The 27714-nt window shown below is 37.6% G+C and overlaps 1 protein-coding gene across 11 annotated transcripts in view; it reads right to left on the bottom strand.

Moving 5' to 3' along the window:
* MAGI2 (membrane associated guanylate kinase, WW and PDZ domain containing 2) overlaps positions 1-27714 on the bottom strand; it is a 719843-nt gene that overhangs the window by 208399 nt on the left and 483730 nt on the right. For all 11 annotated transcript variants that reach the window (XM_042018455.1, XM_042018451.1, XM_042018449.1 and 8 more), the window contains one exon: positions 18904-18983. In XM_042018455.1, coding sequence (XP_041874389.1) covers positions 18904-18983 — 80 coding nt within the window. The remainder of the gene's footprint in view (positions 1-18903; positions 18984-27714) is intronic.

Here is a 27714-nt window from a genome sequence, read left to right on the forward strand (position 1 = left end):
ATGGACCACTTCACATAAAGGTCAGGGGATTTACTAATATTTATTCCTTTAGAAAGATGTTAGCTAGCAAAATTCAATAAATTATGACAATGTTCCAATGCACATTTAATGTTTACATTATGTTTTTAGCAAACTGAATTTAAGCAGAATATCAGTAGGTCTTTGGATAGCTAAAGATTCCCCTTTGTCATTATTAATGTCTATCAAGTGGCCCTATCATTTGAAAAGAAAATTTTTATAAAATATCTTTCAATGACAAGAAACAAAAGCATTGTCTCAATGTACATTTTTTTTTCCTGGTTATTTTTAAAATTTAAGAGTGTCATTGCTCTATGCTAGTATATATAAGAGAATTGTTATGCAGTCCTCTACTTTCAAATTCCCATGTAATAATGATGCAATATTCACATTTCATGTACTATAGAAGGATATTTTCTTGCTTTCATATACTGCAGACATGTACCTAAATACATATAAAAAATATGCCTGTCACTGTGAACTGGTAGAGACTGTTTCTGGTTTTGGATCATACTTGAATTAGCACATTACAAATCTGTTATTGAAAATGAAAGCCTTTTGGTTTATTTCCTCCAAACAAGACTTGATTTAAGGTCAACATCACAAGATAATGCATCCTTTAGAGAGCTCCCCACTGCAATGCAGAGTTTTGCTAAGATCAGACAGGCTGTGCCCTTGGCCATTCAGGAATCCCCAACTGGTAATTTGGCTTACAAGCCATTCTTTTCAAGCCTCTAATCAATGGCCTCTTTTTTCCCAGACTAATGACAACCTTATGAAGCAGTATTTCTCTCATGTCTCTCAGAAAAAAAAACAATTAGCCACAGCTACAAAAGCCATTGACACAAATAGATCTTCAAATTGGTTTTGTGATCTACAACTGTGGATCCAAAAGGTGTCATAAATGACCTTACTGTTAAACCACTCTGATGCTAGATTTACTAGGATACCAGGAGACAGGCTAGTAAAAGCAGTTATAATGTTTAGAGCAGGGCTTGATCCTGAGAGATGCAGACCACCTGCAGCATCCATTGACTCTGCTGAAAATTCTGCAGGTCTGTCCCTCTCTCAGTTCTGCATGTCACGTCTCCGTATTCCCGGTCAGCATCAGGCAGAGTGGGCACAAATGGCACTTTCAATAGACCTGCCTCATAAAAGCATCAGTCTAATACTTAACAGAGCTGTGCATATTTCCTTAGCAAATCTGTTTTGTCAGCCTCTCCTGGATCTTGTGTTTGAAGCATTTACTTTTAGTGAGACTGTATAAAGCCTTTTGGGAAACAACCCAAAAGTTTCTGTTTGGCACAAAATGAGTCCCTTTTAGATTTTGAGCCAATACCCTATTAGTGTTTCATAAAGATGATACAGAAAAATAAGTACATCTAGTACTCACCTAATACTTTATATATTTTTATGTCCATGTTGTGTAAATGGATGTGTTTATGTAGACATGCATTTCTCTTATACCACTACGAAACTTTGTAAATAATGAACTTTCACAGATTTCACACTAATCAAATTACTTCTTGCTAATAGGTATCCATGGAGGCTGCTCCCCAGGTTTTCTAATTTTGCTCATTATGTTCTCTAATTTTTCCAGAGAGACAACTCAAGCAGCTATTTGATATACAGTGGCTGTACCCAGCTGGCTTTCACTTGAGCAGTTGCTTTGATACAGCATCACATGATGATGCTCATTACTTCAGATAAATTATTCAGAAACTCCCAGATGCAGTGTCCTGCAGTTTACCAAGCTATAGGAGAGTTTCACTAAACTGTGATGCTGGTATATCACAAATGAATATGAATTTCTGAGTATTATATACTCCTAATAAGCCAAAAAAATCACGTACTGGGTGACCAAGTTGCAATTAAACATTATCATTATTTCTCAAAAGGTTCCCTTAACGCAAAGTCCTCTTTTTCCTTTTCTTGGTGCTGTTTAAGGTTACTTAGGAGATATAACACAGTAGCAAAATCTTCCAAAGCTACAAGTTTTATTTCCTACAATTCTTAAAATTCTTATTCTTGAAGAACTTTTTTAATGTTACTACAGTATTCATGCTTCATATTTCAAAATTTGGATGAAATCAGTTTAAATTTAGCCCCAATTTTTTATTCTTTCATTCAAGTTCTTCCAAGCTGTTAGATGGATAGATAATACCTGGGAAAATTATTTTTAAAACTAAAAATTGTGTGTATATATATTACAAAATTTCCCCTTTACTGCAGTTTTTAATCAAACACAGTCCTGACTCCAGGCTCTATCTGAGCATAACTGTATTTCCTTTAAGAACAAAACACAAAGTAGATTCTCAAAGCAACAAAGTGAAGCAAGAAGCCTATTCCCTAGCAAATCTGGCTGTTGTCCACCTCTTACAGAGCTCTTCAGTAGCACAGCATCAACAGGAGCCGCACGGGAATCAAGGAAAAGTGTAAAAAGCTTGATGTGTCTTGTGAAACAAAAGGAAGGTAATGGCTGCTGTTGCTGCTTTGTCAGACCAGTTTTGCTGGAGATCCCACACTAAATAAATTTCTCTGTCAATCCCCCAACCTAGCTGCTTCATGACCTGTAAAGGGGAAGGCTTTTCCTGGAGTGTGCCAAGACTGAAGTGAGAAGCATCTCATGTACTTCAAAGACCTACATGTCACTCTCACCCAGGGTCGATTCCCTCTGATTCCCTTCAGATCCACCTGGGTAGACAGGGCTGTCAGAAGGGAAATCCATCTGATTTAGCACAAAAGTTAAGGGTGGGGTGAAACACTCTTTGGAGATGTCTACAGATACAAAGAGTCCATGGTGTCCAGCTCTGGATTTCAATATCCCTCTTTTCCATTGCTAAGTTGGGCCAGCTGCTTTCATTTCTGTGGAGTAATTAAATGCAGCTAATTAAACAGAGCTGCTGTTACCATTGTTACCATGAATTCCTAAGGCCTTCATTTCAGAAACAAGATGATTGTATTAACTCTCTTTCTGGCTCTTTTAGCACAGTTTTAGTCCATTTTACTGGTGGATAAAATTATGCAAATAATCATCTTAAGGGATCAAGCAAAAAGAAGGTAAACAAAAATTGCCACATATTCCTTCTCAAGATCTTTTGATTCTGAAGTCAATTTCCTGATTCTGAAATATTGATGAAAGACTCTGAAAGCTTATTCCAGATAATCAAATTAAAACTGCTTGTGAGAACCTGAAGAACAATCTCATAATACTGAGTGTTAAAATGGATGATTAATTTTAATCTCCATAAATGCAAAGAAATGCAGAAAGTGAAAAAATAATGCTAACTGTGCATACACACATAAGTAATGATGGGCTCTAAAGCAGGTATTACCACTCAGAGAAAAGATTTTCAAGACACCAGCTTAAGCCCATGGGTAGTCAAAAAACAGACAGAATTTCAGCAATGTCAGGAAAGGAACTGAAGCTAAAACAGGAAACACCATTATTCCAACAGTCAACAGTGCAATTACACCCTAAGTACTGTGTGCAGTTCTGGTCATTCAACCAAAAAAGCAAGTAGCAGAACCTGGAGAGGTGCAGGGGGGGATGTTGCCAGAGATTTGGAAGACCAATGTGAGCTTTTGTGGGCTAGGGTTCTCCTGCTGGAGAAATATCACATAAAGGGTTATGATAATGGTATATGAAACCTTTCCCAGAGGGTGGAAAAGTTTAAATGGCTCTAAAAAAGGAATTAGACACATTTATAAAGGACAGTTAGAGCACAGTGATCCTGAGACCACCACCAGCTCAGAGATTCTGTAACACACTGAGACATAAAAAGTAGGAAGGTGCAAGAGGGAGAAGATTATGCCTGCTTTGTTTCTTGTAGCCTTTTCTATACCATTTGCTTCAAGCAGTACTTAGAGACAGGATACATGTTAGACAGAAAGCTATTCTGAGCCAGTAAAACAGATTTTGTGCTCTTACTATGTTGTCCTCACTATGTGTAAAGTAAGAATTTATCTTTATTCAGCATAAGATTCAACTTTCCTTCAGCTACAGAATCACAGGAAAAGAATCCAGAATTCTGTTTTTAATTCTAACATGCTAATATAAACAAATAGCCATAATTCACTTAATAATGTATTATTTTTTTAAAACAACTTGAATAGTTGCTAAAATGGAAAGAAAACTATGTTTAATTTATCCAGAAATAAAAACTGCTCTCAGACAATGGGTGTGTCTAGTTTTTCTGGTCAAATATCACACATAAATTTAGACCAAAAAGACTTCTACAGATCATAATCCAGAAATTTAATAAAAATTTTTGTAGGACTATACTTTCCCAGTTCTGACCTCAATTCATGAAAAATACCAACACTGAATACGCTTGAAAGAACTGCAATGTATAGAGTTGCTTTTAGACAACCCTAGTGCATTATTCTGGTACTGAAGGTTTGAAGGAGTTGACTTCCTGTATCCTACAAGAAAAAAAAATATATTGAAACACTTTAGAGAGAAAAAATACAATTTAAAACTACGTTAAAGCTCAATACAAAACCAACATTCTGTAAAATTCAAGCTGAGGCAGCCATACATGATTTTAATTTTAACGATAGCAAGGTATTTCTCATTTGTCATCAGGGACTCTCATCACAGCATGACAAAAATCCCCATTGTAGGAACTAAGCAGCCTAGGAACGCCTGATCACAGTTATCCTTTTAGTTTAACTCCTTTGATGAGCAATTCCCATAGGCAATGTTTAAAGTTAGTGGAGAAAATATATCTCTGGCATTAAACTCAAAGACTTGTGTTGGAAATACATTACACAGAAGGAGAAATTCCAAGCAGAAATCCAAAATTCTTTCAACCAATTTAAAGCTTATCTTGCTTTCCTTGGTGTTGCAAAGTCTGTGTGTAAGAATATATGCAAAGCTGAACTAGAATTTGGCTACATATAATGTTGAAAAATAAAAGCTGGGACTCAGTTCTCGGATCAAATTCATGGTGGCATTATTTCAACCTCAAATTCAAGTCTGTATGAAATCTCAGTTGTTGGGCACTCAGTCATGTGAAAGGCAATGTACAACAGCAAAAGCTGAAGGGCAGTATTCCCAGTTCAAACATCTCCTCTCAGTTGCACATGATATCATGTGAATATCAATATTCCCCTTATTTTACATAGTTCCCTACAGCAACATCAGTGGGAGATCTGCATACATAACAAGGGCAGGGCAGCAATACATAGAACCTGCAGCTCAGAAGTTCTGGTGATTAAAACAGTAGAAACAGCTAGATTGGGTCAATAGGACGAGATGAGCAGACCCTCACTATTTCCCAAAGTATTAAATTAACCACGCTAACAACAGTGAATGCATTTTGAAGTTTGTGCAAATTCACTACCTCTGTATAACACTGTTCATGCAACAGGAACATAAAGCACAATTAACCTTCCTGGGAACACAGGTTTTGTTTTACAGAGAAGGACATTATACAAATATCACCTCCACCTTTCCACCAGAAAAACATTTAAAAGGTTTTCTTATTGATTTTTCAAAGCCTTCTGTATTTGTAACAACAATGCCTAACTTAATTACTGCGGCAATAATGGGACACATTTACTATCCCAGAAAAGGAAAAAGAATCTGCCATTATGTCTCTTTCTTGGATTAAGAACTATGCAACAAAAAATACCCAGACACACTAAATATCGTAGCTGGGCTCTCTATCAATCTGGCCATTACTAAAAATTACCCCAAGGAGAGAAAATTACATATTTTGAACCTCAAGAACAAGTGAAGGAAACATGAGCAGATCAGTAACTCAGAGATGAAGGTTGGCAGAGAAATGTGTGGGGGGTGAGGGTGGCATTAATTTTAGTTTTGTGAGTGTCCCAGTAATTATGGGAACAAAGCCAGCACTCATGAAATTTGCCCATCAGTCATTAATTGTCAGTGACCACTGCCACAGTCATTCAAAACCAATTAGAAGTGAGAGAAGGAAAGTGTATCAAAAAGGCATAAACAATCCAGAAAAACCACTGCTGGCACACACATGTTAAATGGGCATTTCACTGCCACAAAAATGCACATTGTTCTCTCTGGAAAGAATATTCATGAGGACATAATTACAATATTTGGTGTTGCATAAACAAAACCCCAAAAAGCACACTCCTCATCTGAATAGTGAACCCTTCAAGTCAATCAATGATGGAAGCTTACATGGAGAAAAAGGAAAATCCTTCGTCTTATAGATGTATTATCTTTCTGCCTAATCCAACGCTCTTCAGGGGACTTCAACAGAAGACATCCAGTGGGTTTTGAAGAAGTCCCCTATCACCTTTCACTAACTAAGAGTTTGTTTGAGCTTCTTTAAACAAAAAATAAATCTGTGGGGCTCTTTCAAAATTAATCTAAAATATTAGCAACAACAGGATTTTCTGCCTTCTTCTCTTGTAGTACTGTCACTTATAATCTTACTGATGCTTAAGTAAGAGATTAAAGTTTGTTTATTAATGTTCTTTATCCATAACAATTTATTCTAATTCTGCTTTTGCCTACCTAGTCATAGTGCAGGTAGAAAAAATTCTTCAGTCCTTTACTAAGGCAAATGCTCCTTAACCTCAGAACTGTATTTCTTACAGGATTAATATTAGAGGGGAAAGATTATTTGCTTTTACTCCTTGCTAGACCAAATTCTACTTTTTAAACCATGTGTTAGATTCAGTTATTGAAACAATACAGAATTTAAGCTGGGCATAATGGAATTTTAACGGAATACCATTTACTGAAATAGATCTAGGACTATATTTTTCTATCCAGCATTATCTGTTCAGTTTATTTATAGAAATTTACATGCTAATAAATATCCTTTAGCTACAATCAGCAAACAAAAATTTTTGTGCAAATTCCAGCAACCAGTATAGCAAGCAGCAAGTAGGCAATACTGTTCTACTTGCAATGATCTTTTCGCTAGACCAACAGAAGTCCAAAACTACAATTTAACTTTTCAAAAATTAACACCCATGTTTAATGAATAATCTAAACTACTCAGGAGATGTTAAATGTCACAGTGTGAGACCAGACATCGTAGGGAAGCATGAGAACAAAAGGATGGTGAGACAAAACTAAAGGTGATAAAATCCTTCAAGAATTTGAAAAAAAGAGACAAGAAGGGAACAAACCACAGAAAGTTCAAACAATTTTGGAAGTCCTCTCTGTTGTGAACAGGTATTATATGTCATGTCTTTAATAGTTCAGAAGACAGACACTCTAAGGTCTTTCCATACCATTTTTCACTACTCATCAGAGCAACATTTTATGATCATGTATATTAATGCAGAACTTGCAAGTACAGGTGTATTCTTCAGTTATGAAGAGACAAAGTACATCACATAATGGTGGGGACAGAATGCCCAAGCAGAAATATCATGGCACAGAAAGTGACCACAGAAAATTGAAGGGTAGAAAATATGAAAATATCTGTATCTTTGAACAAAGTGGACCACCAGAAAAAAACAGTAAGTTTAATGAATATTAATGGAGCTACAATTGGCAACAGCCTAATGGTCCCCAATAAACCCACTAAATAAACAATGATGAGACTGAAAAGTGTACAAAAACATCTGCCCCCAAACCACCAATGATGGCAGTCCTTTCCCAAGTCCACAGCTGAAATACTGAATGATTCCTCTAGTCCAGTGGAGGAAAGTAGAGGATCAATTCAAGACAGAAACCTTTAAAATATGAATGTCTGAGTATACAAAATATAACAGTCCCAAAATAGCTAAAGCTGACTTTGTCCACCCTTTGTCCAAGCGTGAAAATTTCTAAAAAAATGACATAAGTTGAAGATAAATTGATGGTAAAGCCAAAGCCACAGTATAAAAAGCACGAGGTCCATCCTGCAAGAGCAGTGGCAGACACTTTCAGATTCAATAGTTGCACATGACCACAATGAATGCTGTAGTATTTGTTTAATATGAAAGTGATATACACTTATTGTAGACATTTTTTTGAACAGAAGGAAAAGAAATTTCAGATGCTGATCAAATGTTTCTATTTCTGTCATTGGAAAACTGGAATGACTGAAATTTTGTTAAAGGAGTGAAAATTGTGAGAATTGTGTTCCCCTGTAAGGAAAACTCTTGCTTCCTCAAGTAAATATTCTATTATTGAGAAGGTAAACTATAACTTTAAATTCTCTAAGCAAAGATTTTCTTGTAAAAAGGAAAACTCACAGACTACTGAAGAGAAAATAGATAAGAGAAATCCAGCTGGGATTGAAAGAGGAAAAAAGTATTTTAAAAACATAAATCCAACTCTCCTTTAACCTTTGCTCCCTCCTTCCAAAACAACAAAACTTTTGGACAGAGCAACTCATGTCTTTCATGGTGGTGTCAGAGCTGAAAGATGAAATAAAAATTTCTATAATTAAAACATTTCTCAGATTTTGCAGTCTATTTGAGCAAAAGGACATTGAAACATAGTCCAATGGCGAGTACATTTAAGTGTGCAGACAAAAGAAGCTGTAGCTTCTCAGTCAACTTCAGAGTGAAGCAGAGCAATGTCATCACTGCAATGTCAGTACAGGAAGGGTGTAGGTTATCAGTAGTGAGATAGTATCTAGACTAGATAATTTCTCAGATGAAATTGCTAGTTTGGGCTATTGTGAATAGTTTTGATAGTAAGATATGACTTTTTTTCCCTCATATCACTCTTTTCCCCTCCTTCATGCACCAGAAGGAAGGGGATCCAACATAAGATCTGGGTGCTTCATCTTTGTACAGGGAAGATCTCTGGGCAGCATCCCAGTCTCAGGAGTTACCAGAGCCTGGCCTGCATGGCTACAGAAATATGCACATATTGATATGTAAGTAAGGCTCATTTGTGTTTATAGCAAGTGACTGCATTCATCTGGAATCATTCTGCATTTCGATGGCCTTTTAATTTTTACAGTTGCATAGACAAAAAGATCCAATGCTTCACCAGAACATGTAATCAGAAATTATTATTTTGATGAAACATTAGACTGTATTCTGTACAATGTAATTACATAAAAAGGTTTGATGTTTAACAGAAACAAATTTTAACATTTCTTGTCAGGATTCCAAAATCCTGCCTGTTTGCCTTATCAGTCCTCTTACCAGGTCTCAGAATTTCCTCATATCCAGAGATACTTTTCCCTCTTCATGTTTCTATGCTGAAACAATTCTAATGTTTAAAGACATCACAAATCCAAATATATTTTTATATAGACAGCAACACATTCTCCACATCTCTGCTTTTTATATTTTCCACCTTTTATAGCCACTTATTCTATTCCAAAGCCTTCTACTATGAATTCTGAAAATATAGTTCCTCCCTTCCCAACAGTTCTGCAGTATCTGCCATCCGCATACTAAGTGCCTGTGCCTTCCTCCCACTCAGGCAGATACTGAGTTCTCAAAAAGCTTGAAATGTTACCACTTTTTTTTCTGTCCCACAAACAGTGATTATCTGCCACTGGGTCTTCGAGGGTATTAGTCATGAAAGACAGAGGCTTTTTAAAGAGCTGCATTATCTGTCAAATCTTAAATACAGGATATCTGTGCTCAGACAGGATTTCCCAGTTCTATTTAACAGGGACTCCAACACTCACTTTGAGGATTTTAGGCTGGAATCAAAGACCAGGTGTCACAAAAGGAAAATAACTGAAACCTTTTTTAAAGCTTCTTGGAAAAATAAAAAGAAATGGAAATCATAAATACAAGGAATTCACTTAATACTAAGACAAAACCTGAGGTAACTGTGTTTGTGAAACTCAACTGCTACTGGAACAGAAAGGTTTAGATACATCTTCTCTTTAATTGTAAAGAGAAGATTGTAAGCAAAGAGCAATCAAGGAATGTTTCAAAAAAATGACAAACACTCTACCTTTAAAGCTATCTGAAAAATAACAAGTGTTACTAGAGATTTTAGCAAGTCATCAGAGTTCTTATTTGGCAGCAATGGACTTTGAAATGTTTACCATAAAAACAGCCAACCACTCCTTGCAACAAGTCAAAATTTCCATCAAAGAACACCAAATTGGCTTTTGGCTCCTAAATTTGATGAAATTGCTGACCTTCTAGACGAAATTTAAAATGAGATGATTATGAAGAATAATTTTTTAAAAGGAGAAGATTAACATTCCTTTTTCATTAATGATCTCTGTTAAAAAGAAGAGCTTTCATAAAAAATCAGAGGGAGGAGAAACAATAAAACCAAAGGTAGCTGGACATATTGTAATGAATATAATCCCACAAGCCCCTCATTGTTAAATCTATCACGCTTCATTGCCATTTAGAAGTCAGGGACTGAAGGATTAAAGCTATAAAGATTATAGGATTAAAAATCATATACGCTGATTTCTGCCTACGATTAAACAATATTTCATAAGGAATGTCAACCTTTTGTTCTTTACTGGCATCAAGGCCTTGATCTTTGCAAAATGTGGTGGGGTGAATTCTTTTCTGTGTGACAAGACAGGATCACTCCTTTCAATCGTCCTTGTAGGAATATTTCAGGCCACCTCTATTCTCATGCCACACGTTGTTTGCATTACAGTGGGGAAAAAACCCTTTGTGCTGCCAATGACAGTTCTGCTACTTGCTTCAGTGGTGAGTGGAATCCAATTTATACCTCATTAAAGATGTGAATTGTTAAAACTCTGGCCCTTTTTCTCCCAATGAGTTTACAAAATCTCTCTTCCTCCCTTTCTAAATTACATTACACATTCCAGCTGAAAACTACTTAAGCTTAGCCATTTAACTTGGCAGCAAAATGAAAAAGAGATGCTTTTGGAAACTGGATGTGAGTAGCTTCAGCAGCTCCAGCAGGAACTCAAGCTACCATAGTCATTCTAGCCTTGGACTGCCCTTCAGTTGCAGTGTAGTTTAAAGTGTAATATCATTTTAGCTCCAGTTTGCTGGCTCTGTTTTGGGGTATGTCACTGGTGAATGTGTCTATTTTATTCTGAAATTAAATTATAATTTGGAAAGTCTTACAAAATAACAGTAAACCTTTACTGCTGTTAGAAAATGCATTATTCACAGTATCTCACACCACTGATGAACATGCTGTGTTCCTTACAGGGGGCATTTGTTATACATGTTACAATACTTTACGCATTAAGGGCCATTAGCAAAAATATTATTTCATAGATCTATGAACTTTTTCAGCTGCGAATCTCAGTGCAGTTTACAAGCAAATAATCTTCACAGCCACATGAAAGGTGTGTTTACATGACCCTCATTCAAAAAACTCAGAAATTTGAAGTGATTTGTTTCAAATCATCATGAAGCAATTAGAATGAAAGTCTGTGGTTTTCCTCATGAAGGACCACGGGACAAGTTAGTAGGTTCCTCAACCTGCATTTAGCAACCTTTAAAATCCTCAGGTTGCTGGAAGAGTTACTATGGGTTGCCAATACCTCCAAAGACAGGGATCCTTGCAGGCTGTGTGCTTTGACAGCAGGCAGCTGTGGGGTGCCTCTGGGTCCTGGGCATCTCCCCATTTAAATGCACAATCTGAGGGAGCAGTGGGAGTAGTGAGTGCAAGAGACCCAAGTGCTCGCTGAATAATCAATGATAAATTTTTTTCTCTACTTTTACTCCTTCTTGTCCTTGCAATTACCAACTCTATTTAAGATTAGTGTTAGTACTCTACAGGGATTTGTATGGCTGAGACTGTGAGAAACTGTAATGGTTGTAAAGGCAGAGTAATACTTAGTAGTTCATTACAGCTGAAAGGACTTATCTCTTACACTGGTAAGTGTGCTCCAAGGAAGCCTCCCTGTATGCAAGAGCTCCCCCAGGGAGATACCAGAATGCTGCCCAGGGCACAGACAGCCAAGGTATGTACATGTGGACAGCTATTTTGTCTTAAAACTTATCTAAGGATGAAGAATTACTCTTACAAGCCGTGTCACTAAACCAGGTCATCCAGAGAAGCGTCTTCTGAACTCCCAGGAAGAAACTCTAATGAGGTAACCCCTTTCTTATTTTTATTATCATTATTGTGAGTTTGGCATGGAAGGGTGTTTTGGTCAGTGAATGCCCAGATGGTGTTGCCAGCATGAAATGCCCTTCCAAATGTCATAACAGTTCAAGATATTTTGTTATGGTTTAATTAACCCAAAATTGAAAATGCAAGCTGCGAAAACCATGTTCAATATGTCCTAAAATGACAGAAAAAAATTTCATTGTGATCAATATTATTACAAGTAATGCCAGCTCCATTACAAAAGTGATTAAATAATACTTAAAATGGGGTTAATAATCTGCAAAAGAGATTTCTAAGTAAAAACTCTGTGATTTAAAGGTGCCGTATTCTTATCATCTGGAAACACCTGGATTTAAGTCAAAACTGGAAATAAATGTGGTATTCTGTCAATCTGTTTCCTAATTCCCAGTCATTTGTTCCTATCACAAAGCCACCAGGCAGGAGTGTGTGATGGGCAGTCCCTGCTCAGAAGTGACTCAGGCCTGGAACAGGAAAGGGTTTGATGTCTGAATTGAAAAGCGCTTGCAGAGCAGCATCAAAAGTTTGCAGCAAAATTACTCATCTGTGCCTGGCACTCTCAGCTGAACTCCGTAAGCATTGCTTTCTTGCCTTTGGGAAGAAAACAAAACAACAGTTCTTGGCACAGGAACTCAAACCATCCCAGAGGAGATGGCTTAAAATGTCGATGGACAGTGTCATACTCTATGCTCCTCTCTGGAGCTGCTCTCTATTATATCTCTGGATTGTTTAATCTGAAATTACATTCTGCATCCCACCTCGCAGAGGATCTTACTCAACATGTCTTTCTTGCTTACAGGATAGTGTTTGTTCCAGCCTGCAATGCAGGAACTTCTGCTTTAAAATAAAACAAGGAGACCCTCCCACATTTTTTTGAGAAACATATATAATGAGGACTGGTCCTCAAGAGAGGATGCAGAGGAGGCCAGATTCAAGCTCTTAAAGAGATGTGATACTCAAGATTTGCTAAGCTCTGGAAGAGATCAAAATTTGGGATGCAAGCTTGTGATTAGCCTTTCCTCTTTTCTGGCTTCAGCCATGTCCCTCTTGACTGTGCAGCCTTTTTGGCTTGACATTTTGTACTCAATTTCCTACCCACAAATAAACTCCCAAAACAGGGATCTGGATTTCTTTTCAGGCACTGGGCATCCAAATATCAGATGTTGCAGCAAGTATCTGCTTAGGTGCCCACATCAGTTATGACGGGGAATTCTTTGCCTGCCCCTTCACAGAGGGAGCACTCCCTCAGCCACCTCCTGTCCATTGTGGTTGTGCACAATGCTTCCCCTCTCACCTGAAATCACTTAATATGTCTGTATTGAAATATAAAAATTCTGTATTTTTCATGGCAAATATTTTACTAAGGCTTAGACTCCAGCCTCCAAATGGCTTTAATTGTTAAACCCACTGGAAGTATTTCTGAAATTTCATGTAACATGGATAGGTGGATAGACAGAGAGGTTTTTTCAGTGTGGTTAGAAGCCGTTTTTTATTAACTGATAACAACAGGAATAATGAAAGATAACCTAGACCAAGTAAATTTTTATGAATTGCATTGCTTCCATTGTATTAGAGACAGACACTTATGTGGCCCTTACTTATTTCTGGCTTAGTCATGTTTTAAATTAACACTAAGCTAAAATTCTGCAAGACAGATTTCTTGAAAAAATGCACATGTGAATGGATAACAAAATAAGCGAAGGCCTCTTTGTACATAGTCATGTCTCATTCTATATAAAGGCAGAATTTCATATGGTGACCTATTTAATACTCAACAACATTCCAGCATTTGAATAAAAGAATTAGGCTGTGCGGGTACAAAGTCTAAAAAAGAGACTCTTCTCAACATATTTCCAACAGCAAATATAATTCCCTGGATACAAGGTTTAAAATAGTAATGCTGGTAAACCCTTGACTGTAGTAGAACAAATGGTGCCATTTAACACACAGTGTAACTAGCACATAGCATTAGATATCAATCATGACTTTTATGGTTTTTATTCTTGTTTTCATCAGGAATAAAAAACTACTTTTCTGAAGATAATATCACTTTCTACTTCGGTTTCATGGGGAAATGAACTTTATAGGATCGTACTATTTCCCCTGTAAAAGTCTGAGTCTATTGTTAGTTTTCACCTAAATTTAGCAGACTCAGGTATCTCAAAGACAAATATACTGCCCTTCCAAGAGATACTCTATGCTCAGCAGGTACTTTCTCGTTTGCACAGTCCAATCTGGTTTGCAGAGACAGAAAAGAAGAAAAGGTTTTACAAGCCATCGAGAGAAAAAGAAAATGTTGGAAGCAATGAGCAGAATACCATGTAGAGAAACACAGTGGTCAGGGTCACACAGCACTATACAAAACCCAAAAGCTAGCCTTCTCTCCTAGTTCATATTGGGATACTTCCTTCAACAGAGACAGGGGATTGGTCTGGAGTTGTAAGATGTCCTGCTAGCACTTTTTTCAGTCAACAGTGTAGAGCACTTCCTCCTCATTCCACCTCGTCCTCTCCTACAGCACTGGTCTGCCCAAGTTTCACATGTAGTGCTCTGATACGGATATATCCCAATATCTCAAAAAATCCCACAACCCCTTGTATCCTAGACTGCTGAAAGATTTGTTTTCAAACCCAAGGCTACTACAATCAAATAAAAAAACTATTTGTAGGAGAGTATTTATCCTCTACAAGTTGCCATTAGCGGGCATCGGAAAACACAAACGGTATCCGTTTAAGACAAAAGCTCACTACATGGCTTCCAGTGAAAAATATGTGTAAGGGAATCAAGAAGTAATGCTTTACTCATAAAACCAGCATGCCTATGCCCAAGTGCATCTATAAAACAAAATTATGAAAGGTTGGTACATCTTACTGCAGCATAGTAAGGAACCAGGTAAGCAATGACAAATTCTGAAGAAGAGCTGCGTGGGGCAGTGGGAGCATCAAAGGTACCACCTGTGACTACAGGAGTGGGGAATATATAACCCAACAAAATGGGATAGGAGGGTGGGGTTCTGTTCAGCATGAAGACACCGAAATGCAGCAGTCTGTCTGCATACAGGTGTTCACACAGGTGGATCAGGTGTCTGTGTCCTCTAAGTGCCAAAGCAGAGCTGATATTCACAGTCAATGAAGTATAAAGGCAACTCAGCTCACCCTACATAAACATCTATATTCTGCAGTCAAGTTGGTGGGTGTAGAGGAGATGGAAAGACAGATGACGGATGAATGCTAGGTGAAATCAAAGTTTTATTTATAGTTGTAGGCCTATTTGTATTTCAAAACTAGGAGAAAGGAGGTTGACATAAAAAGAAAGAGAGGGTTAAGAGTGATAGAGACTACTGCTTGGGACAGATTAGTAATGAAATTAGTGAAATTTGTAAAAGAAATGAGTGAAACTTTACATATCTGATCCCAGGAAATTTCAACAGCTGTTTAATAGCCAAATTGGATATAGAAGAAATCCTTGATTTTTCTCCAGAATAAAAGTTCCCTAAAATGAATTAAAAAATTTGAAAAAATTGCTACATTTCTTAATGAAAAATGAACTTCCTTAAACCTGTGATATTTCATGTCATTACAGCTGAACTGCCTTTCAATATAAAACTACATTTCTTACTGCGTTATGGGACTTGTCATTCTTTTCCATATTCTCTCCTGAAGAACAGACTCAGTTAGAAGACCACTCACATAATATACCTGTAATCATGCAAAGCCCATGAATCTACTATGTTATATGACTTTACAGGAAATTTAGCAACCAGGGAATCTACCTCACAGATGCAAAAGGGGCAGAACTATACCTTCTCTAGTACTCTACACATAAAAATTGTTTAACCAATTTTGATGTAAAAAAAAAAATCATTTAAAAGTAGTATTTAAATTCAAAACCCCCAAATTTTTAATTTGTATTTCCAGCAGAGAAAACACAATTATTTCTATTAAGGTCAATATTTTCTGGAGGAAATCAGAAACGTGTAAAAATTGCAGCTGTTATTGTAGAACTGCCAGCTATTTCTACTTATTGCTATTATGAAACTCAGATTGGCACCATAAAAACAGAGAGTAAGAGGCAGTTCTTGCTTCAAAGACCTGCCATCTAAGTAGATCTGACAGAGCAAAAGTCAAAGTAATTTGCTGAAGTGCACACAGAAGTTCCATGAGAGAGAGACAGAAATAAAGATCAGCACTTAAAACCTCCTGACCTACAAAAGGATTTAGAGCAGTAGGTGTCATTAAAGAAAAACAGAGAGTCCACAGCACGCAGATAAAGAAAGCTTGACTTGGTAGAGCTTGTCAATCTCTTGGCAAAAGCATATGAAAATTTTTCAAGAGGAGGGATGTGCTGGAAGGTTGATTCAGATTTTGTGAAAGGAAATGAGCAAGCAGTGGGATTTGCAGATACAGAAGCCAGAGATAATGAAGAAATCATATTTGGCAAAGGAGTATTGAAGAGCAGAAAGTGGAAGAGAGGAAATGCGTGGAGCAGAGGGGGCCCTCAATACCACCAGCCCGGAACATCAGGACTCTGATATCATACTCTGCTTGGACATTGTCTGGTGTGGAAACTGCATGCTGGTGGCAGAATGAAGAAGGAGGACTTGGCAGGATTTGCACTGAAAGGAGAACACAAAAGTTGGGTTATTCACAATGAAAACCTGATAGGAGAATCTGGTAGATGATTAAGACGTCCTAATGTATCTCAGAGAATCAATACAAGTTTCAGATGTGACAAAATGAATGTCAATGAAAAGCACAGGTTATGCAGGTAGCGATAAAGCATCAAGGTAAGTATCATTTCCTATCTAAACACTTATGTCTTTGTAAAATTTTGTATCTCTGAGTAAAGTATGCCAGAATAAATCATAAAGTGCAACAGAAAAGATGTTTGGCATAAAAAAAAAAACCTACCAAGCCACAGCTGAAATTAATTCTTGGAGTTAGATTAAATTTAAACAAAAATTCCAAATCCCTGTGTGCTATAGCAAAGTCCCTTGTGTTGGACCTCCTTGGCAAGGTACAGTCATTTTAAGGCATATAAGTGATTTTGAAGAACTTTTTCCTCTGCAGGTATTGGATTAAAAAAAAGACAAATGATACTTTTGAAAAACAGGAGAACCTTAGAAAAGAGAGGATGTTGCAAGAACAATCACTGTAAGAATAGAAAATCTCTCCCTAAAGTCTTTTATGCATCACTCCAAGTACTTTGCATTAATGAGCAGAGCAATCTTAAAAGAACAACATGACCCAGCATACTATAGTGATTCAGTAATCCAGTGGTCAAATAACTATAAAATAATGCTTTTTCTTTAATGCACTGATCTTCATCTTAAATTGTTTCAGATACTTTGATATTTTTTTTAATATTTAAGTGCTGTTCTGATCTCAGTTTACAACAGCTAACAAAAAAAGGAAAAAAAAAAAGCAACACATTTACTCCAAGTAACTCTGTGCAATGTTACTCCACAGATATTGGTGGATTTTTTCCCCTGCTTTTTCCGTTAGTATTTTCTTAGGAGCAGGCTAAGATATAGCTTCATATAAGTAATGTGAGAGATTCAGAAAGCAAAGCTCCTGTGCCCTTGTTTTGTTTCAGTATCAGACCTTTTTGTAATCACTGTAGAATTTAGTCTGGGAGCTCGTGTTGTCTGTGCTAGAATAAGCATCACAAAATCATTCAGACATGTAATTTCTGATGTCAGAAGAGAACGTCAGAATTGCTGCTGAAATAAGGAAGCAATTTTTGGAATATATCAATCTTTCAAAAGAAAGGCATTTACAAAAAAAAACCAACCCAAAAACATTTTTTACTAAACCACTGACCCTGCAATTCTTACAGCCAGCGACTCCTCAGTGACCTCTTAATCAGCTCTGACTTTCCTTTCCATTAATAGTATTTATATTAACAAAATGTATATATTTTGGACAATTTAAAATAAATCAGATGCAGTACCTGAAAACTTACTAATACATTAAAAATATTTAAAAATGCTTTGAATTAAAGCACATAGCTTGCATGCATTTAATGCTCTGTATCTCACAACAATAAAATAAGTAGCAGCCTTTAGAAATCATAACATCTTAACTGACTAATTGAACTGACATGGAAGTATAGAACAATGAAAAAAAACCCTTATCAGAAACAGATCGACTACAACACATTCTTTCCTTGACTTTATTAAATGATTTTGATTACTGATAAACTTTACCAGAGAAAAATTAGAAATTATACTCAATGCAAAGATAGTTTGATATGATTTGTATTATTTCAAATCTCTGAATCTGTCAATATAATAATCTCTCTTGCTCAACAGTTACAGCTCCTTTAAGCATCCTCAGCAGTATATATGCTTTTAAATTTTAAAGCATTAGCAATGTAGTACCCCCCAAATCCAGCCTTGAACTCTGACAGACACTGATCTCTTGTCTCCCTCCCACACCCTGTTTTATCAGACACTATTTTGTTTAAATTGGCTACTAAATAGCATAGCACTGTACCTTTAAATACAAATCAAACAATATTCATATTCCCACGGTGCTGCTAGTTTCCCTTATGCATTGAATCGCCTGTAGATTAAAAGCTCAGAATCTGAAAAGGGATTCTGTTCTGCAGACCAAAGTTCTCTGTAGGAGATGAGGGAGAGGGTCAGTCCCGGAGTCACACACACAACAGGCAGAAAACACACTTGTGATCCTCAGCTTTGGATAGCATCAGAAAGGGGAATAAAAAGCAGAAACACATGGCACACTGAGAACTGGTATCACTTATGGCTTCTAACCAAAGCAGCAATTAAACACCTTTCACCATTCCCCCAAATGCCTGATTTTTGTAAGAACTGAAAGAGAGACACACACAAAGGAAAATCCCCTCTGAGCAGCAAGGAAAACTTAATCACCTACCATTTTCTTTGCACTCTTCTGGAGGTTTAGCCTTTTTCGCAAGTCGTGGATCCAGCCATGATGTTGTCTTTGTGTTATGGCTGAAAAGAAAAGAGATCACTCTGAGCAGACACATACTGAAAGGAATCAAGTTTATTCCTTAAGAAAAAAGGGTTAGTCCAACAAAATTGCAATCGATACACTTAATTTGCTTACTGGTTCTAAGTAGCCCTGAAGGAGGTGTAAGAGTAATTGTGCAAGGCAGCTGTAAATTTGGCAACCTCAGCTCCCTGTCCTCAAAGCAGCTATTTTTATTAAAATCAACTAGAATGTTGCCAAGTTAACCTCATTGAAAATGCAGAACTCATCCAGAGCAAAAGGAATTTATTACAAATACAGTGTTCTCCCGTTGAACGAGTGCAGGCGACAGGATTCTGTACCATTCTCACAGTTTTCGGATAGAATTATTTTCGTCTTAAACCTGTCCTTTTCATAAATACAAGTTTGTTATTCTCACCAGCAGCACTGACAAGGCATAGCAAAAGTGATGCAAATTACAGCATGCTCCTGCAAAGTCTACATTTACGGACAGGGTGATTAATGATACTTTGTTTAACAAACCTTTATCTCTCCATATATAATCCTTCCATAGAGATAAAATAGATATGCACAAGCTGAATGAATCATGTGGCTCCTTTCTATACTCAGAATAGATCTTTGAGAAATCAGCCATCAAATAGCATTGAACTGGCACAAATTGTTTTCTGGGAGATTATTTTGCCAAGTGAATTGATACTTAGCACAGCTAATGAGACTTAAAGCCAGATCCTTTCAATGTATACCTTACCCATAAGCAATTAAATTTGGAGCCAAATATTGTAAATATATTAAGGAAGACTATAAACCAGAAAATGATGTGATCATTACTCTTTGATTTTTTGAGATGCCTTTCCTACAATACCATCATTCAGAAACACTTCTAACCCATGTTTTATTTATCTGATACATCCTAGGAGGAAGCTCATTCCATACAGTATTGAAATATTTAGTTTATTATTAATTTGCTGTGTCATTTTAAAGTGTGCTTACAACTTCTCTTATAAACATTGGTATAAGGTGTACAAAAACAGGAGACCTGGCAAAAAAAATGGATTAGGATGCAACTGTTTGTGAGTTACTGATAGAGTCTATGTGATCCCAACACCACTGGTTCCCTTAGGGAAAAATAAATAAATAGAACCAATTCCTTCTCCCACCTTGTCTTCCATGGCAGATAAATTTTCCTCTGCCTCAATTTCTCTCTCTTTCTCAAAACAGTGACAGCGCCTACTTCTCAGCAAATTGTCACTATGTTAAAGCTTCCTCCATGTTTTGGATGGGAACGAAGGTAGATGAGAGTTATGTATGGATAAAATAGTAACTAAATGAAAATTGAGGCATTTAAATTCTTTTTTCTTTAATGCATTATCTAGTCTAGAACACCATTCGTGACAGGTGAAGAGGATAAAGAAACCCTTTCCTTTGAGAGCTGAGCTATATTTGCAGAGTATGAAGAATGATGAGCCAAAGGTAAGGTGAACTTGAAATGATGCCAGCAGCCTGTGCTTGATTGCAAGTGTTAACTAAGACTTTCTCAGAAGCTCTGGCTGCCTGTGGTCTCCTGTAGGGTGCATTTTTATACTGCAGCCACAGCCCAACCACAGCTTGTGCAGACATACTTGAGCTAGCTTTAAATTAACTGGAGGAGATGCTCCAATTGTGTCAGTGCAGCAGGGTGGAGCTCAGCGTGGGCTCATCGCCCCAGCATCCATCCACTGAGCTACTTGGGGGCATCCAGCAGCACATGCTGAACTCCACACCACCAAGGCTAACCCGTCAGCAGTGCCAGGGCTCAGAGCGAGCCTGGACATACCTGTGGAAGCTGCAGTTGCATCTCTGGAGTGTGGGCATGTCTGGACAACAGCCACTCTCTCCCAGCTCTTAATTCTGAATTGTTTTAAGGACCTCCACTGACTGCAAGGACTAAACCAGAATCACAGATTGTCTCCGATGGCTTTAAAAGAGCAATATATATGACCACTACTACCAATGTTTGCTGTGGTATAGAGCAAATCTTAAATTTTACAAAGGAAGTAAAAATAACTACCCCTGTTTTAAAGGTGAGAAAATGTAGTCACAGAGTCATGAAATTACTGTTCACATCCACCAAACAAGCCAGGGACAGCAGCAGTACTAAAAGCCAACTCTGTTGCAAGTCAACTGGCCAATGTCCACCCCTCACACCCGGCCAATTCACCAGCCCTGAAAACACCCCCATAATATTTTTAGAAAGAGTTTTCAAGTATCTGCGAAGACAGGTGCCAAGCTGAAAACAAGCCCAATTCAGCATCAATATTTAAAAATGTGAATTAGTTGGATTACAACCTTCAAGGTTTTTGGTGAAACTGAGAACAGCAAGCAGTTATGTTACCCTTTAGCATAAATGTGGCTTCTGCAAACCCAGCAGGACTGAAGTCTCAGTTATGTGCAAGATGGCCATATTAAACAAAACCATAAACAAACGAAAAAAATCAACAGCTCTTACAACAGAAGAGTGATCCTTCAGTCTGCAGTGGAATTTCACAGAATGGAGATGGTATTTCATTTAGATCAGCTCTTACAGCACTCAATCTCCTCTTCTAGGTGCTATCTGTCAAACCTGTTCAGCTACTTAATAAAAGCAAAACTCATCCGCAAGAACTTTTATCTATAACAAATAACTGCAGGAGAAAAGTACCTTTCGAAACTCATCCCTCTTTTCCTTACTTGTATCCATGCTTTTTCTCTTGCCCTGCCTCTCCACTTTATAATCTATACTAGACATACAATGCAGTGGGACTAAACAACTCTTGCAATGGGACCTTAAATGCTTCTGGGCAAGTGCTTCAGTGGGTAAAAAATCCTTTCCTCCTCTGAAGACAGGACTTGAAAGAAGGCAGAATCAATCCCACCTGTCTTCTAACACCTCTACAGTACCATCAATGTCCTCTTATGCTCTCCATAGTGCTGTTTGCTTGGATCATTTTAGCAACCAGGTACACAACACACAAGCATTCTTTCAAGGAGGACAGACATGACTACTGTCACACTGCTCTCAATAAAAGAGGGAAACGAGTAGCCCTGGAGTACAGCATAGTGTTTTTTATGCATGTCTACTTCTGTTCTGCACAGGAGGTTTACTTGGCAGGGTATTCTTCCAGTCTCCCTTGTGTCAGCTATTCCCTCTTCAGTTCTGTTAAGGACTAGAATCTCTAAAAGCTAAAGGAAGACAACATTTATCTCCTAAACTGTTTTTATTATAAAGGAAGCCTTGATAGGAAAGCTTTAACTATGGGAGAGGAGATAGAAGGAGCAGTAAATTGGCCAAATTAATACCAATGGCAAAAGTAACACATATCTGCTGCATAGGCTGTGCACACTGAATGCTTTTTAAGCACTAAAAACCTGGCAGAGGGCATAACCTGTGTACCTTACCACTGGTCTAATCATGTGTGTCCATTTGGGAAGTCTTATAGACAGACCAGAAGGAAAAGGGGCTGGGGATTTACAGATTAGTTATGAATGAGTTGCGGATGAATAGCAGCAGCAGTTGTGGAATAAATGCTCCAACAGGAATTTGGAGCTGTTGTCAGTGACAGAATGAGAGTGAAGTGATGCAACAAAAGCATCCTGTGAGAAATACATCTGTGGCTCCACCAGCAATTTCCACTGAACAATGCTTCATTATTTGGCAATAACTATACCTTATCATTAAAAACACGTCTAGAAAGCCCATCTTTACATAATTTCAATGATTTTGATTACTAGTTAGGACTCCTGAGATAAGTGCTGGCAAACCAACAATGCTTGTCTTAAACTCTCTCTTGAAATCAACAGTAAATTCCTAATTTTTCAAACTTTGAAAGCAGTTAACAAAGGATCCCTTTGGTCTTGCTTCAAGCACATGGAACATGGGAAGAACATAACTTTTTAAAATTCATCCTAATTTGTTACCTGCTATGCACAAAATAGAAACTGCAGGTAGGCCTGAACTGTGTTGAAGTTGTTTTTTTTTTTTTTTTTAAAGGTCATTCAGTAAAGCAGAGCTTAATACTTTAGCCAAATAATAATTAGCCAAAGTCAATAAAATAATTATTGCTAAGCTAACTTAAATCCTCTCTCTTTGCCAAGTATTTGCACCTAGCAGAGACAGTTTATTATAATCAGAGTCCTCGGGTACTAGTTGCACACAATTTTGAATATACGTGGAAAAAAAGTTCTTCAACTGGTTTAAACAGAGTGAAAGAAAGCACAGAATACTTCCCAGAAACCTTGACTCAACCTCCTGTTTTTCTCCAGATTTTCTTTATAGCTCTGCTTTTTTCACAGAGTCTGTTTATTTGCCTCTGTTCCCTGTTAATAGCACTGGAGCTGGGTACTAGGACTAGAGGCTCTCTGGGAATCTCACTGGATACCACTCAATATCTTTAGGAAGTAAAAAAACACTAGGAGTGTGGCTTTTCTTATCTAACAAAGTGTTATCTTTTTATTATAATTATTTGTTAGACAGTATATTATTTTACTTAAGCTTTGAATATAATGGATTTGTGTTATCAATCTGTCAGTTTAAAACACTTTGACAGATGAAGTTTCTTGTACTAAAAAGCCTTCAGGCAATCTCTTGAAACCTTTTGGAAGGAAATATAGAAAGTACTTACTGACAGGAATAGCTTTAATGTCTTTTAAAAGCACTGCAAACCTATTCTAAATAGTGAGTCTTGCAAGGTATGTAACTTGCATGTTATTGTGAAAAGCATTTCAAAAAGGGCATTTACCAGTGTGCTACTTCAGTGTGTTTGGGGGCAGCACATATGGGTTTGTTTGGTTTTTTATTGTGAACATATTAAATTTCGGCTGGTCCTTGATCTAACAACTTGAGCAAAGGGGAACATAGGAGAAGAAAACCACAGTGCTCTGTGGGCCCCTGGACTTCAACAATGCTAACTCCTCCCTCCGTTTTTTTATGCTGAAGCATTGCATATCTGCAGAGATTTTCAAGTAGCACAATAATGATCTTCAGGTAATTTGTATGTGGAGGGACATGGGTAGGAAAAACAGAACATCAAACCAGCAATTTTACAATCCATCCATTGTGGGATGCTACCTAAACTTCTTGCACACATGTAGGAACAGATACAAAAGGAAGTTGTCCTCTGGCAGTGGTTTGCATGGCAGCAGCTGTGATTGCCAGTTTGCCTTGCATTTCATGGTGTGCTCAGAGTTCACAGTCCTTAAGAGACCCAGGTCTGGGAGTTCTATCCTGTGAATCTTAAATGGCCTTGGGCAGTAGAGGAGCACTTCTGTACCCAGCCCAGAGACGGTGGTGCTGCCTCCAGGCACTTGCAGCAGCAGCAGAGGCTTATGCAAGATTTTTAGGGGAATATATAAATGCTTAGAGTCTCCTGTGGTAATTTCTGCTGTTGAAGTAATTCTCTTTGACTCAGGCAGTTTAATTTCTGACAAAGAATGGGCTTCATCTCATGTGACTACAAAAATTACATAGCTAATTGTGTAGGATTCATCTCTCTTCAAGGGAGAGACACCTATACAGAATAATTTATCTTACCTCTCTTCCAGCAGAACCACCTAATCATATGCTCTTAAGTGACATAATGCTGGTATGTCACCTCCTAAATGGCATCTGGCTGTCACTCCAGAAGGTCCTGGTTTTGACAAGGTCTGTGTCATATCTGCTAGGATCATGGAGATGTCTTGGGCTGTTACTGTGCCTCTACAGTGGTGCTTTGGCTTAGATCAGGAGGTCACTTTTCCAGTGAATCTGTCTCCCAGTTATCTTCTTTTTCACACTAAGCGTTCTCCAAGCTTGTAAGCTTTTCACTTGAATTTAAACTAAAAGATGCACAGCAGGAGCTCACTTATTGCACTACATTCACAGGCATGCAGCCCATGGCACCTGAAAAGACGTAGAAGCTGTGGCTGCTGGGTCATCAGCACCAAGAGTTTCGCTCTGCAGTCTGCTGATATTGCTAATTTAGATAGGGAAATGGTTTAGATCAGAAGGAACACAGACTAGTTTTAACGCAAATCTGGTCTCATGGACTGAGTTCAGGGTCCAGAGGTTGTAGAAAATGAAGTGCACTCCCAGAGATCAACTTTCTTTTCAGTTTCATCTGAAAGGAATCCAATGTGCATACTCTGAAATGTGAGCCAAATCACAGTGTGTGAAGACAACCAGAAGATTTCCTTCAGAAGTGTACTCCTGACACAAATTACATACTACAGCAGACAGAGTTTTGGATATCTGGAGACATCTTTACTGGTAGAAGCAGCTGTATTTTGGCAGATTAATTCTGCCCTTATATATGGACAGGATGAATCAGCCTCTCTCTCCATTGACAGGATGAATTCTCTCTCTCCATTGACCTCCGAAGGAGGCTTGGCAACTGGTTTACATTAGGTACCTAATGCTATAGGGCAAGAAAGGTGAACTGGTTCTTCTAGTTCAATAAATACAAAGGAGAAAAGTTATAAAAACATGACAAACATCAGAGGAAAGGTCCTGGAAGATGAATTCTGCAGAACAGAGCAGCAGAGACCTTTGGGGGAAAGACTAGAAATAAGAAAGTGAGGAAAGACAAGAGGAGTTAAGCTGGCAGTTTGACCTGGATGTCAGCACAGATAAAAACAGCAAGTGAGAGCAAGGGACAGCACACAACTAGTACAGAGTGATAATGTCTTTATAACATCAATAGACAAGAGAAAAAAAAGGAATTCAGCGTTCTAGAAATTCTTTCCAGTTCTACCATCTTCATATTCCTAATTAATTTCTCATGAGGCAAGAAAATGGTCTCAGGAGAAAAGATCCCTCTCAGTTTCTTTCAGCAGCCTGTCCTGCTGTATGTCATATTGAAGTCCAAAATGCATTAGAAATCTGATTTGTTATGCTGACCAAAACTGACAGACCCAATCCAACACATAAACAAAGAAAATGAATTACAGACATTTATGGTGATATGCTCAAGACCCCTGATGAATCAGAATTGTCTACACAATGAAGTCAGACTAATTCAAGATGGCTTTTTTCCCAAAGAAAAATCCTATCAGAAGTGAATATTATAACAGTATGTGGAAAAGAAAAAAAACCAAAAAAACTTCATCCTAATTGCTACTTAATTCAAGTAACAGAAATATCCAGACAACCAAAACATTTCATTATTATGGACTGATACTCTGATGATATAACTCACAAAAGTTTCCAAGTAACTTATAAAAGTGCAGGTAGGAGGGTGTATCTTCTAATACAAAAAATAGTAATGGTGTATCCAGGCTTAACTAAAGTATCCTGCATTCCAATTGTGAACTGATGGAGCAATCAGGAGCAACTAAATATATCATGGTTCTTCAGGTAAACAAGATGTTGGGATAAATGTTATTCCTGCAGTCAAAAAAATTTCCTGCCTTAAAAACTGCTACAAAGAAAATCTGATCCCACTGAAGTCAATAGCAATATTCTTGAAGCTGTACTCTTCAGATATCACTTGAAATTGTACCAGCTGTATTAAAAAACTTAATGGCTGTTTTTTACAGTAAAAAGGAGAGTCCTTGGCAAAGGACTATTTTATAGCTGTTTTTTAGTCTTTTATGGTGCTTTCATAAAAAAAAAAAATCTTTAACAACTAGAAGAGATATGGCAACAGGTCCAAAAAGCAATGCTGACTATGCTGTTTGGAGAAGTAGGTGTTGAAGTAGTAAGAGACTGAATGTCTGCGAGATGTACTGGAAAGTGGTTTGTCAAACGTCATGTGGCCACATTCTCCTAAAAATCATCAGCACAAGTCAAAAAAGATGATCCTTTAAAGATGTTTTACAGCAGTTTGCACTTATTCTAGACTTTTATCCCCTAAGAAAACAATTAATATAATACAAGCAAAGGAAACCATATATGCTTTTGAACAGTATGGAGTCCAATAGGTTGACTTTAGGTTTCATGTCCTACTGTCCCTGCACCCCTTACAGAGTTCTGCTGCCTATATGTGGAGAGAAGGCTGGACAGAAAGAGAAATCCAATTCTGCCTTTTATAAAAAAGTATTAAAATGTGTAGCCAACTGTACAGGACAGTTGCATATATAATGCAATGGGATGGAGCTGGATAGTTGGGTGAGGGCCACGTTTCAGCCTGACTGCACATGATAGCACACACCCCAAGAATCTCGGTCCTTTTTTATTCCCTTCAGCATTGCACTGGACCAACACAGCAAACACTGATGCTTGGATCCAACACAACCAGCATCTGCTGACTTGAGGAGCACAACACAAGTTTGGGTCTCTAGTATGTGGTTTGAGAGCTGTTGGCAAGGCAAGGTCTGAAGGCTATGGAGAACCACAGCCTTTCCTTATCCCTGGGAAAGGGAAAAGCTAAAAAAGTGAGTGGTGACTATAATTTATTTAAGCATGCCAAAATATGCCACTCTTACCAGCCACATTTAAAGCAGGAAAGAAGGAGCAAAACTGGAAGGTTTTTTGATGGTATTCCAATTTATATACAGTCTGTTAATTATTGCATATTCTCATTAGCATATGTTCTCAGTGAAACCAAATGTAAGAGATGGAGTCCTATTTGTGTAGTGTGTGCCTTTATTTGAAAATTCAGATTCATATGTAAGGCTGGAAACAGCCCAAGAAATGTAGATCTTCCTGAAAAACAGTGGTAAGTATTATGTTGCAAGAAGAGATGCTCTTGTTCGGTCTGTGAATGCTAAAACAGGTAAACATAAGGTCATGCACCTATGTTG

Source organism: Corvus kubaryi, unplaced genomic scaffold (assembly GCF_017639235.1).
Source record: "Corvus kubaryi isolate FWS band 111438036 unplaced genomic scaffold, C.kubaryi_AGA036_p1.0 137, whole genome shotgun sequence".
NCBI lineage: Eukaryota > Metazoa > Chordata > Aves > Passeriformes > Corvidae > Corvus > Corvus kubaryi.